Source organism: Gracilinanus agilis, chromosome X (assembly GCF_016433145.1).
Source record: "Gracilinanus agilis isolate LMUSP501 chromosome X, AgileGrace, whole genome shotgun sequence".
In the NCBI taxonomy this organism is placed as follows: domain Eukaryota; kingdom Metazoa; phylum Chordata; class Mammalia; order Didelphimorphia; family Didelphidae; genus Gracilinanus; species Gracilinanus agilis.
Window position 1 is genome coordinate 35,775,928 of NC_058136.1, and position 14,259 is coordinate 35,790,186.

A 14,259-nucleotide genomic window follows, 5' to 3' on the forward strand; every position below is an offset into this window, starting at 1 on the left:
GCACAATAGTATTCCATCACCAGCATATATTTATAACGTATACAGCCATTCCCCAATTGACAGGCATACTCTCGTTTTCTAGTTTTTTGCCACCACAAAGAGATCTCTTTGGGGTACAAATCCAGCAATGGTATGGCTGGATCAAAGGGCAGGCATTCTTTTATAGCCCTTTGAGCATAGTTCCAAATTGCCAGCCAGAATGGTTGGATCAATTCACACCTCTACCAGCAATGCATTAATGTCCCAATATTGCTACATCCCCTCCAACATTCATTACTCTCCCCTTCTTTCATTTTAGCCAGTCTGCTGGATGTGAGGTGATACCTCAGAGTTGTTTTGATTTGCATTTCTCTAATTATTAAAGATTAGGAACACTTTCACATGTGCTTATTGATAGTTTTGATTTCTTTATCTGAAAATTGTTTATTCATGTCCCTTGCCCATTTATCGATTGGAGAATGGCTTGATTTTTTTGTACAATTGATTTAGCTCCTTATATATTTGAGTAATTAGACCTTTGTCAAAGTAGTGGTCATCAAAACAATATGGTGGGGCAGCTGGGTAGTTCAGTGGATTGAGAGCCAGGCCTAGAGATGAGAGGTCACAGGTTCAAGTCTGACCTCAGACACTTCCCAGCTGTATGACCCTGGGCAAGTCACTTGACCCCCATTGCCTACCCTTACCACACAGTATTGACTCCAAAACAGAAGGTAGGGGTTTTAAAAAAAAAACAAACCAAAAAAAAAAAAAAATATATATATATATATGGTACTCGCTAAGAGACAGAAGAGAGGATCAGTGGAATAGACTTGGGGCAAATGAGGCCAGCAAGACAGTGTATGATAAACCCAAAGAGTCCAACTCTTGTGACAAAAATACACTATTTGACAAAAACTGCTAGGAAAATTAGAAAACAATATGGGAGAGATTATGTTTAGATCAACATCTCACACCCTACACCAAGATAAATTCAGAGTGAATGAATGACTTGAATATAAAGAAGGAAACTATAAGAAAATTAGGTGAAGACAGAATAGTATACATGTCAGATCTCTGGGAAAGAAAAGATTTTAAAACCAAACAAGAGTTAGAAAAAATTACAAAATGTAAAATAAATAATTTTCATTACATTAAAGTTTTTGTACAAACAAAATGCAACTAAAACCAGAAGGGAAACAACAAACTGGGGAAAAAAATCTTTATAACAAAAACCCTTTTATGATTATAATAATATTAGCCTCTATGATTATTTTAATAACACAATCATTAGTTTTAAATCAATAGTCAAATAATATAGTTTGCTTTATAAAAATTATAAACATTATTTGAGGAAAAATACAGTTTAGGATGGTTATCAAAACTTGTTTACATCTTGACCTTAAGGCTTAAGGAGAAGTATTTTTTTTTTTTTTGTATAACAAGATAGTCGGACAGGCAGGCAACTGCTGACTCCTAGTATTTCTTAATAATTGTCAGTAGAAAAACAACTAGCCTCCAACCCTTTATTACAGAGGCCTTTGAAAGGTCAGCTATAATAATAGATATAAGTTACCAACCATAGTGATCTTTTTTACACTTTCTAGTTTAATCAGCACTTGCATCATTAAGAATTGCCCATGTGAAATATTTTGCATCCATTCTATTTTAGTTTTAATTGTATTTTCTGTCACTATGTCATCAGATTTCTTGGCATAAAAAAGTCTATCTCCAACATGCTAATCTACCGTATATACAAACACACACAAAACCAATTTTTGTTGCTCTTTTCTTTTTATATAACTTCTGGGCCTTTTCCCTCTTTTTAAGCCAAATTTTACAGATATGTTTTGTTGTTACATCAAATTTGAGCTTGCTAAAAGGATTCTCCCTATGACTAGAAGACAACACCATCTTGCCTCTATAAATGTTCAAACCAGTTGGGCATGTTCCTCAGTGAACTCCCTCTTGATTTCCTCACCCCTCTTTTGTCCTTACTGCTCTCTTCACTCTTCAAATTTCTTTGTTTATTCTTTATATGTAGACACTGTATCTATACAGTAATGTAAGAGATTTGAAGACTGGAACTGTTTTGTTTGTCCTTGTATTCAAAGAGCCTAGCATAATGCATATGAGGTATGTTGAATTGAACCATCAAATTGAAATTATGGGGAAAAAATCACCACCAAGATTCTGTTCTGCAGGAGTTTCTTCCATAATTAGGAAACACAATGTGTTTTATTCCTCTTAAATGTACAAAGTGATTCAATTTCCCTGGCAGATATAGCACTCCCACTACTTTATTCCTAAAAATTTCCTGGAAAATTAAAAAACACTGATACATAAGCTCCAGAATTAAATGTCACCCATATCCTATACAGCCTGAACTTCAGAGGAACAGAGACAAACCAATCCTAAGTTTAGCAAGTTACCAGCAAAGTCAATCCTTCATTTTGATGATGATGGATCATCTGGCTAATGGAGCTGACCTAACCTTTTTGTTCTATGTTCCTTTTTAAAAATCCTGGCCATCTTGTCTGACAGAAGGACCAGTGCCCTACTTTACTGTCTGAATCCTTAAACATTTATTTCTTTCACCTCTTCACGTCCCTCGGATTCTCTCTCCAGTTTTTCTTCCACCACCTGTGACATTACCATCCTCAAATTCTACCCTTTCCATATATCATCTCATGATCTGAGGACCTATATGATCAATCGCTAGGTTCTTATAACTTCAACCAATGGCATGACAAATGGAGGATATCAATGGGCCATTCTTTGAGTAAAGAGGGTGGGGAAATGGCAGTTCATACCAGGTTATCAAATTCTTTTAGTATATAAATCTGTTTGGTTTACCTACAAAGCAATCTGACAGCAGTGTTACCAAGAGGCCAGTATCCCTAAACCTTGAGCTCCCTTTAGCAAAGTGAGGACAGATAGGGATATGATTAAGTGTAAAAATATTTTTTAAAATGCTAATACTACTAGGAGTTGGTTCTACATCAAGATATTATCAGAGCTAACACTTATAATGAGTATTAGCTAAAAGACAACAAAAATGAAATATAACTATAGAGAATGGTGGTTCTAGGAAGAAGGGGGGGGGGGGGAATGAGACTAGAAAAATGTATTCCAGTGAATTTGTTTCCAAAACACACATAATCTAATCTGAAATTCATTGAAACCCAGGGACAAAAGCAGAGAAATTCAAGTTAAGTGACTTATTCCAAGTTAAAGACTTAATACAAGATACAACATGGATTCTAATTCTATGCTTCTGACTCTTAGGCCAATGTTCTTTTTCACTGTACCATGCATTCCTCAAAACACTGTTGCAGACATTTCTAGAACTTCAGAGAAAGTTTAGAATCACCAAAGAAAAAATGTTCTCACAGCTCTATCAAGTTTTTGAGGGGAGAAAAAAAAAAAAGGCATCAGCCTCTTGGATCCTACTTCTGTGGAAGGAGGTTACATCTATAGAAATTAGGCTTGGAGAGAGGGATTGAACAGTACCTTCTGCTACCAATGCAGGTTGGTAATTTCTCTGCAACCTCCCATTTCTTGAAAAATTACTTGCTATACTGAAAGATTAAACAACCTGTCTAGCCTGAAACAGTCAGTACATGCCTGAGATGGGACTTTGAAGACAAGTCTTCCTGATTCTGAGGATAGCCCTCTAATCAATCAGTACAAGGCAGTTTCCCATTGGAACAGGAAAAATTCATTTATTACCATTTTGATTTCTAAACTTTTCAGGGTGAAAGAGTTTCTTCGGTGTCTCCAAGGTCCTTAATATCTTGCAATAAACTCAAGGAGATACATATGAACAGTAACAGCAATAATGTGTTCTCTGCTGTGCCTTTTCACTGACAACTGAAAAATTAAGCTAGGACCTACTGTTATAACTGCAAGCTAAGATTTTATACTCTGGAAAAATAAGCAAAAGCAAGGTGCAAATTATAAATACATGGTTACTTTAAAGTGGTTTAAATAGAAACTGCTTAGAAGTTTAGAAGTTCACTAAGAACATACCAGTGATCTACCTTTCTATATCTTAACCAGCATCAGATAGTTTTAATAATTACTGCTTTATAATATAATTTAAAATTTGATACAGCTAGACTTCCTTCCTTTACATTTTTTCATTAATTCTTCTGATATTCTTAATCTTTTGTTCTTCCAAATGAATTGCTGTTGTTTTAACCAAGTTGGCATCCAATAATTAGTTGAGATAGGATTGTCGTTTTAATTATATTGGCTCTACCCATCCAAGAATAATAACTCTTCAGTTATTAAGATCTGACTTTATTTTTGTAAAAAATGTTTTATAATTGTTTGATTAGTTCCTGGGTTTTGGCAGATATGCTCCCTGATATTTTATTCTATCTCTGGTTATTTTAAATGGAGCATCTCTAGCTCTTCTTACAGGACTGTTAGTAATATATAAAAATGCTAATAACTTATGTGGGTTTATATTTTATAACTATGTTAAAATTACTGATAGTTTCAACTAATTTTTTAGTTGAATCTTAGATTTCACACATATATTATCACATCATCTTCAAAGAGAGGCAGTTGGCCAATTCTGATTCCTTCAATGTCCTTTTCTTCTTTTATTGCTCATTAGCATTCCTAATACTAAGTTAAGTAACAGTGGTGATAATGGGCATACTATGTAATATTATATTACTGACAGCTGACCACCAAGCATGAAACATTTGGCTAATAAAAATTAGTATGCAAATTCTTGCCTAAGAAAATTACCAGTGGGTAATTTTTGAGGACCACAGCAACATATATAGACAGGTCAGTACAGGTTATATACAAATTCAATATAAGTATCAGTTCTGTGCTGGTGATACACTAATGATGTAGAATAATGTGATGAGCTACAGATATAACCAGTGACTTGACGGGACAAAATTCATATTTTGATTTTCTTTGCGTTGAATTATGTACATTTCTTTTCTCCACTCCTTCCTACATGCCCTCTCCCCATTACATCTTAAAATCTTTGAAACCAGACTTCAAAACTGAGCTCCAACTATCATTATTGCAAGGGAGCAGTTTACAGGGGCCAAAAATCCTTAGACATAATTTTACAACTTTATAAATTGAATCTTTAACAAACTTATTAGATTTAAACTAAAGAATTATACCAGGAGTGCACATAGACAAATCTTAATTGGGATTTAAATTCTACTTCTGCCACTTAAAAAAATAAAAATGGTCTTTACAGGCAACAATTAACTAAGTGCTAGTCAGAGTCAGAAGGCAATATATATAACCCAATAAATACCTGTCACCTTAACTTCCAATTTTCTTACTCTTAATCAGAAAATATTGAAAACCTACTCAACACCAAATAGCAAGTCACCAGGAATTGGCCTTATTATCTTTGTGACATGCTAAAGATGTTTGGACACTCAACAATTGGTGATTAACTTCATTAGAAATTATGTAACATTAATCCTAACAGAAAGAAAATTTAGTATCTTAAATATGAAAACACATTGTGCAAAAAACTAACCTTATTATGATTAACCTTAACTATGAATTCCAAAAGACTGAGATCAGGTATAGTTATTTTTTTAAGGATACCATTCTCATTTTTAACCATAGAATTTTCATCATTGTAAACCTTTCCTCTCAAAAACTAAATGATTTAAGAGGAGAAAATATTATTTCGATTTAAAATATGAATTATATAACTGAAGGTTTAGAGTGACTACTCCAAGGCCACAAAGCAAATGACTATCAGAGACAATATTCCCAACATAGGACATAAAACTCCCAAATAAGGTATATTCCCACTATACCAGCCTGCCTCTTTGAAAATAGAAGGTACCTGAGAGGTCATTTAGTCTAACCCTCTCACTTGACAAAAGGAATTAGTATTTTTTTTTTAACCCCTGTACTTTGGTGTATTGTCTCGTAGGTGGAAGATTGGTAAGGGTGGGCAATGGGGGTCAAGTGACTTGCCCAGGGTCACACAGCTGGGAAGTGGCTGAGGCCGGGTTTGAACCTAGGACCTCCTGTCTCTAGGCCTGGCTCTCACTCCACTGAGCTACCCAGCTGCCCCGAATTAGTATTTTTTAAAAAGTGATTTGTTCAAGGTAACCAAAAGTAGACCCCAGGTCTTCAAACTTGTGGTATATTACTCTATCATGCATCTGACTAGTGCTTCCACTTAATGTTATCTGTCTCCTGCTCTCTTTCACAGATAGTAATTTTCTCTGCTTTTCCCTATTCTTCCACCTCAATAATGCTAATCTGTCCAATTATACAGAATTTAGTATGTGTCCAGGTGTCTTTTTTTATAAAATTGTATCCTGTCTATAATTTGAAGGGGAATGGGAGAACAGTTAACATTTCATATGAGTTGAAAAAAAAAAACCACCCAAACTTTACCCAAATCAAAACAAATTGCCTTATTTCTCAGGAGCCTTTGAGTGATTTTTTTTAAACAAGTTTTTCTCAAACAAGTTTTAATTCTATCAGAGGAAGTTAGGTGGATGAATGGATAGTCAGGCCTAGAAATGGAAGGTTCTGGGTCCAAATCTGGGTTCAGACACTTCTTAACCATATGACAATGAGCAAGTCACTTAACCCCAATTGCCTAGCACTTTCCACTTTTCTGCCTTAGAACCAATAGGCAGTATTGATCCAAAGAAAGGGTTGGTTTTTTTTTAAAGTTAATTGTGTCAAATAGAAGAATAAATAGAAAAAGGCTGCTGAAGGTCATCATCATGGCAAGAAAGGAAAGAAGGCTATGCCAGAGGAATGCTGGTAAGCTCTACTGAACAAGAAGCCTAGAAAGAGTTTTTGCTTCCTATGTGAAGCACAGAACAAAGCATGAACAAAGAGGCTCAACACAGCAGATTGGCTAGCACTAAGTATTGAATTCTTTGGTGATGACAATTCATAAAACAAACAAACAAAAAAGACAAAATGTTCATTGGTCCAGTAGTACCATCCTTCTGTTTCTATAAGAGTATAATTCATATTGAGAAAAAGGGAACATAGGTGCTAAAAATAATTTAGTTGTTGATATTCTAGATGTGAGCTGTTTAAAGACCAACAATTTGATATATTACTAGAAGAATGAAAATACATTAATAAAGATATTCTAAGAAAAAAGAAGATATAAAGCAATAGCAGTAAAATGAAAGGACAACTCAGATTTTACTTATAGAGAATAAAGAGGCCAGCACAGTTGATTTCATCATGCAACCAAAAAAACTATGGGATACTTGTTCATTTAATCATCTAGTTTTGTAGGATGTAGAGATTGTCATGAAGACAACTGTTGAAAAGAATATTCAAACTGATGAAAAAGAGAACCATGTAAGGATTTAAACATGCAATGGTATCCCTGCTAAGGATGAAACAGACTGATCCTACAAGGATTGCATGATCCTCCAAACAAGTCAGTATAAAATTGATTCACAAAGACTCCAAAACAAAAATAGGCATAAGAAACCAATGAAGAATACATTGGAAATTAAGATTCTATGACCTGGTATTAAGAAACTAAAGAGGCCAAAGATTAACTGGCAAATGAGAAGTCTTGAACCTGTTTAGCACGAGTACTTCTTAAAAAGTGTTAAATGGCACCAGATATTATAAGGACAAAACATCACAAAAAAAGGGAAAGTGGAAGAGAGGAAACCACTGTTCACAACATTTCTAAATCAAATACTGATATCTTCAACTTCTTAAGGAAAAATGTCAATTTGACATCCATGTGGAACAGAAGCATTAAGAATGTGTAATGACAATCAGCTCCAGACTAAAATTGAACGTGGAAGAAATTGCCTCAAATTATCAACTTTCACTGGGATCCAAGGGAGCCAGAAAACCCTATGTTAGTAAATAGTTTCCCAGACAAAGTGGAAAGAAGTGTCAACTGAAAGCAACACCATCTTAGAGAACCAAGTAATCTGCAGAATGCAACAGAATGGGGCAGCTGGGTAGCTCAGTGGATGGAGAGCCAGGCCTAAAGACGGGAGGTCCTAGGTTCAAATCTGGCCTCAGACACTTCCCAGCTGTGTGACTCTGGGCAAGTCACTTAACCCCCATTGCCTACCCTTACCACTCTTCTGCCTTAGAACCAATACACGGTATTGATTCCAAGATGGAAGGTAAGGGTTTAAAAAAAAAAAAAAGAATGTAATGGAAGATGATAAAATGAATAGCTTTGCAAAATATTTTACTCTTGTTTTACTTTTTGTTAGAGTATGCCACAGAAAGCTTACAAGGAGGATCATGAGCTAGACCACAGCAATCTCATTTGAAGATGAAAATGAAAGGAGGAAGAGGTGCAAAATCAAAATAAATAAATAAAAATATGAGTGATAGGTGCAAAGCCCACCTCATCCACAGTGGAAGTACAAACTGCCAGGACCCTATGTGTCATAAATAGGAGTGTGAATGACAATGAAACAGGAAGGCACACACACAAAGCAACTTAATACTAAAAAAGTGATGACTTTAAGGTAACCCATAAAGAAGAGATACCAGAGGGTAGCTAGGTTACTCAGCATTGAGAGCCAGACCTAGAGTTCATTGGTTAAAATGTCAGCCTCAGACAGTTTCCAGTACACTGGACAGGTCAATTGACCCCTAATATCTAACAACAGTATTGATTCTAAGACAGAGGTTAAAGGTTTAAAAAAAAAGAGAGAGAGATATTAAGAGGGGTGAACACCGTTTGACCATTATATTATCAACAAAAAGACAACCAAGAAGACATGGGTACCTATTTGACTCAGATGCTTACTTTCTTGGCTCAAAAAAAAAAATCTTTTGCAGAAAATTCTCTTTAAAAACAAAAGAAAAAGGGGCAGCTGGGTAGCTCAGTGGATTGAGAGCCAGGCCTAGAGACAGGAGGTCCTAGGTTTAAATCCGGCCTCAGACACTTCCCAGCTGTGTGACCCTGGGCAAGTCACTTGACCCCCATTGCCTACCCTTACCCATCTTCCACCTATAAGTCAATACACAGAAGTTAAGGGCTTAAAACTTAAAAAATAAATAAATAAATAAAAACAAAAGAAAAAAATTTTCTATAGCAGATCATATCATCATAGTCAAGCAAAGGTCTGAAAGGAGTAGTTCTCAACGTGAAGTCCATGAGATCCCTTCAGGGGGTTATGAGGTCAAAATTAATTTTATAATAATACTAAGGCATTTTAATTACTAATACAGTAAATATCAATAGATAAAACCAACTCTAAAAACTCCTTTCTGGGGGGGGGAAGATATTCCTGAATAATTTCTGAGTAGAAGAATCCAAGGAACAAAAATGTTTGAGAACCACTGGACTGGAGAATGAGTCTAGTGGATTTATTATCAGTTGATATCATGAATTCATTGCAGTCTTCAACTGTAGACATGGTACCATACTTTCTGAAGCCTCAAATAAGATACATAATTGGCCAAAAGGATATCCCTTTTGCATGGTCTTTTAAAAACTATATTTTCTCTTAAAATCATGCCTACTTTGGAAAGATATCTGTTGGCACCAATGTAAAGAAGACAATGCCCCTGCCCTTCAAGGAGCTTATGACACTCTAGTAAGGAAGATAAGTCATGGTGACAAGTATAAAATACTTAAGAAGTAACACACATACTATATGTGAAAGTAACATGGACAAAGAATATTAGGAGTTCAGAGCATTTTTCCTATAGGGGTCAGGAAATGTTATGGAGAGAAGAGGCAGTAACTGAGCTAGGTGCTCAGAAGTGTCTGAATTGCAGTAAATTAATAGAAGGAGAAGGCTTTCTAAGTTCAAAGTATTCAGGAAAGACAAGAAAGGAGAAGCAATGACTGGAGGGCTTCTCCTCCAGTTCTATAACTGCAAGTGTCAGGTAAAGAAATATGGCTTCTGTCTTCTAGGCATGCTGCAAGTGCAGGCCACTCAAAGTTGCTGAGGAACAGGGGGAAAAGTGTGACCTCAGAAAGGTCAAAATGATAATGTCAACTTGGGTCATCAGGTCACAAATTAAGAGGTAGAAGGAAGCTGAGATGTCAAGGTATATAGTTGGCCACATTTATTTTCGAGATAAGGAAAATGAGGTATAGAGTGGAAAAGTGACTTGCCCAATGTTACACAGGTACAAAGTGACAGAGATAGGTCAGGATCCCAGGTTCTGTACCACTCAATCCATTGTGCCTCTGTACCACACTGCCAGTCAGCACATATTTGGTGGAAGCATAACTAAAGAGCAGGAGACCAATGAGGAGAACATTAAAGTAAAAGATTATATAGTCAAGCATACAAAAATAAAACTTGCTTCTTTATCTCAACACAGATAAATAGCTTACCTGGGTCAACAAGAGCTTTGTTAAATATTTCTTTTAGTTTCCTACTCTTGACGTTCCTTCCTTGAGCAAGATTTCGATACATTTCATAGCCAATAATCATGACACCCCCATCTTCCTGCCATCTTTGCAGCATGTAGCTTCTCTCCTGAGGACGTTTCACAGTGGCTAATTCTGAGACCTTCCATAGGAGGGGGACAAAATGGATTTTTAAAAATGTTTTAAATAGTAAATGAAAAAAATGAATTTTCAATACAATATCCTATAACTTTTGTAAGTTACAATATTAACATTTCTTTTTAATATCCTTTACTTGCATGATTGATGAACACTTGATCCTGTTGACAACCACCCTTAAGGAAATTCTCTTCTCATTGTTATCACATCTAGTTCTTTTTCCTAGTTCATAATCGCCCAAGGTCCTGCACTAAGGTTTCTCACCTTTTATGTGGTTTGAAATGTCAAATCTATAGATTTCTCCTGAATCTGTAACTCTATCCTATTCTTTGAAAATTAGTTCCACAAGTACATCTACTTTACTCATCAGCTTCCCTTCTTTTTCTGTTCATCCATCGCAATTTTCATATTTTCCTACTGAATCAGCCTTAGTCACACATACTCAAAGTTTCAGGTATTTTTGATTCTTTACTCATCCTAAAACCCATACAAATGTTAATCTTTAAAGATTTTACCTATACAATATCTCCTGTTATTCTTTCTTCTCTATTCATAATACTACCACCCCCTTCTACCCTCTCCTATAAATAACTAAAATAACATTTGAAGGATTTTTAAAAAATTTTTTATGGAGTGATATGATTATCCCTTGGAAGAGAAATGAGGAAAGAAGGTCAATGAAGAGGCCAGGTACTTCAACTCAACAATAAATCATGAATACCACTAACAGTGGCCCTAATTATAAATAGTGATAAGATGTACCTCAAGTTTTTCTTCATCATCTAATCCATCTTGCCATTTTTCAAATTCATTCATCCAGTTCAAAGCAGTGTTAAGAGGACATACCACCAGAGCTGTACTAAAATCCAATTTGTCACACAGCAAAACTGTATGAAGAAAACTCACCACCTACAAAAAAAAAAAAAAACGCATAAAACCAATCCATTTACAATATTTAAATTTATTTTTAAAAAAATTTAAATCAATACTGTAGATATTTCGCCTTTTTCCCCCTCAAGCAATTAAAAAGGTATTAAGATATAGAATAATAATTTACAAATCAGTCTACAATTCTAAAACATAAATCAAAAACCAATGATACTTTTTTTTTTAAGCCCTATCTTCTGTCTTAGAATCAATACCATGTATTGGTTCCAAGGCAGAAGAGCAGTAAGGACTAGGCAACGGGGGTGAAGTGACTTGCCCAGGGTCATCCAGCTAGGAAGTGTCTGAGGACATATTTGAACCCAGGACCTCCCATCTCTAGATCCGGCTCTCAATACACTGAGCCATCCAGCTGCCCCCAGAAACCAATGATTCTTAAGGGAGATGAGGTAGGAAGCAATTCCTTCATTGGAAAAGATTACTAATAAATACCATGGCAGGAAAAAGTGATGCTAAATAGTCAACCCATTATCCCTTCCAAATGTGCAATGGTGGCCCAAGAGCTACTGCCTCTATAATCACAGAATTTTCTTACAGAAATTATATGGAATACTAATAGCTGTTTAAAAAGGAAGAGGATACAAGGCTTCCCCTGGCTAACATCATTAACAGTTCTGTGAAAATTACAACATGACAGAATCTCGTAAAGCAGTGATAAGGAAACTTTTAGAGGTGGAGTGGCAGGGCCCGATGTGCCCCCATTCCACTCCCCAATCCATATACTTTGTGAGTCCTAAGCACACCCCACACCTCTCCCTTAAGCCACACAGGAGAGAGAGGAAGAATTCCCATTGGGCTGCTGGGCAGAGGGGCAGGTGAAGTGAGGAATGTCCTCAGCAAGTATAGAGAGGGGGAAGGGAGTGGCTCGAGCCCACTGCTCCCCTCCAACTCTGCCATCTCTGAGCTGCCCACCTTACCCCAGTGCATTCTGATTGAGCTGCTGGACAGAGGGTTGGGAGATGTGAAAAAATGTCATTAGGCACAATGGAGAGGGGAAGGGAACAACTCCACTGGAGTCCCTTCTGCCTTTCTAGTAATAAACTCCAGGGGAGGCAGCTGGCCCACAAAGAGCACTCTGCATGCTATTTTTGGTTCCCATGTCATAGGTTTGCCATCATTGTCATAGGGGATAGTTAGTTCCACAGAAAAACTATGATAATGCCACTAGCCAGTTCATCTCAACCTGAAGTGAATCTCAGGTTTTTAAAAGAGGGAAGATTTGTTTAATACTGTATTAAATAGGATTAAAAGATAGTAGTCAGGGAAATGTATGCATGGTATACTTGTAATGCAGTAGTCATGCATTTTTTAAAAAGCCTGTGGGGGTTATGAATATACGCACTTAATTAATTTTCATAAATTTTATACATATGTATATATATATATATTAATGATAGCTGTCAATTTTAGAATTTTGGAAATAAGTACATTTTTTGTATCTATTACTATTTCTTATAGCATTAAAAATACAGAAGTACTAATAGAATTCTAATCACTGTGTATGTGTGTGTGTGGTTCCATAGACTCAATGACATAGTTAAGGACAGACTACCAGAACTAAAAGCATTAGAGAACTGACAAAATTACATTAACATCTTCACAACTGTCCCCCTTGTATATGATTTGGAGTTTTGGTTTTATAAGATTATTCTCTATTGCTTGAAAGTTCTAGGAGCCCGGAGAGAAGGCAATATGAATCATATAACTTTGGAAAATTACATGTAAATCTGTTATTGGAATAAAATAAAGATAAATTTTTTTAAAAAATTGTCCCCCTTGTCCTTTATGTTTGTCCCCTCCTACCTGTAATGTCTTTCCTAAACCCATGCAGTGGGCAAGGATGCATCCAGAACCCGCTGATTTCTTGGTTTTACTCACAGATTCACAACAGCAATCCCACATGAACTGAACACCTAAATAAAGCATTTTTAATTAGAGAGCTCAGTATATAACTAATTGAAGACAAAAAAATAAGGATATTAAAAATACATGAAGGAAAGAATTCATTTTTCATTCAGAACTGATCAGTAATAAGATGAAAAGTAGACATACACAAAAATAAATCTTTGTTCACTGATCAAAATCTCTATCTCTGAGTCACAAAGTTCCCCAGGAAAAAAAAATTAAAGTGACTAGATAGATAAACTCTGTAGCCTCCCTTTCCAGGTCTAAAGCCACAATCCTAAATAAAACTGTCTCCAACTTAAGAGGATGAGATTCCACATTCTATAGAAAAAGACCAATGCAAACAAGTATTACAAACTAAATTTCTGTTTACTTAAACAGCAACACTTAAATCTGGGAGGAGATGCAGTAAAATATATATTATAGTTTCTTACCATCTACTTGATGGGGTTTCAACTTGGTAACCATGTTTCTGTGAACCTGAACTAAAGGTTCTTTGGTTTCTTCATCTTCATCTAAAACTAATTTTGTTGTAATGGGACATTTAATAGGTGAAGCATCTTCAATTTCTATTACCTGAATGTGAGAGAAAACATAAATGTTACTTTTCAAAGGAAGGTCTATTTCAATCATACGGAAGGGTGAGGAGTTCAATCAGTTTAACAAAATACTGAATATGAAGGGGAAAAAATAGGCTCAAATGTAACACATAAAAACAAATTATTGAAATATTACACGGTTTTGCCACTGGAGAATTCCCAGCTATCAATTCTACTTTCCCCAACCCCATTTCCAATGTGTTGTTTTCCCCCAATTCAAATGGAAACTTGTATTTGTAACTTTAGCACTGAGCATAGAACACAACACAGAGTAAACACTTTGGAAATGCTTTTACCTATATATATAAATATATATAAAATAACACGGCTTCA

General features: G+C 35.6%; 1 protein-coding gene across 1 annotated transcript in view; it reads right to left on the reverse strand.

Annotated features, from left to right (window-relative positions):
- Positions 1-14,259, reverse strand: part of ATRX (ATRX chromatin remodeler) — a 178,779-nt gene that overhangs the window by 77,789 nt on the left and 86,731 nt on the right. Inside the window, exons 16-20 of the mRNA XM_044682802.1 lie at positions 13,762-13,903; positions 13,226-13,335; positions 11,240-11,386; positions 10,273-10,481; positions 10,160-10,196 (exon numbers count right to left, since the gene is read on the reverse strand). Coding sequence (XP_044538737.1) covers positions 10,160-10,196; positions 10,273-10,481; positions 11,240-11,386; positions 13,226-13,335; positions 13,762-13,903 — 645 coding nt within the window. The remainder of the gene's footprint in view (positions 1-10,159; positions 10,197-10,272; positions 10,482-11,239; positions 11,387-13,225; positions 13,336-13,761; positions 13,904-14,259) is intronic.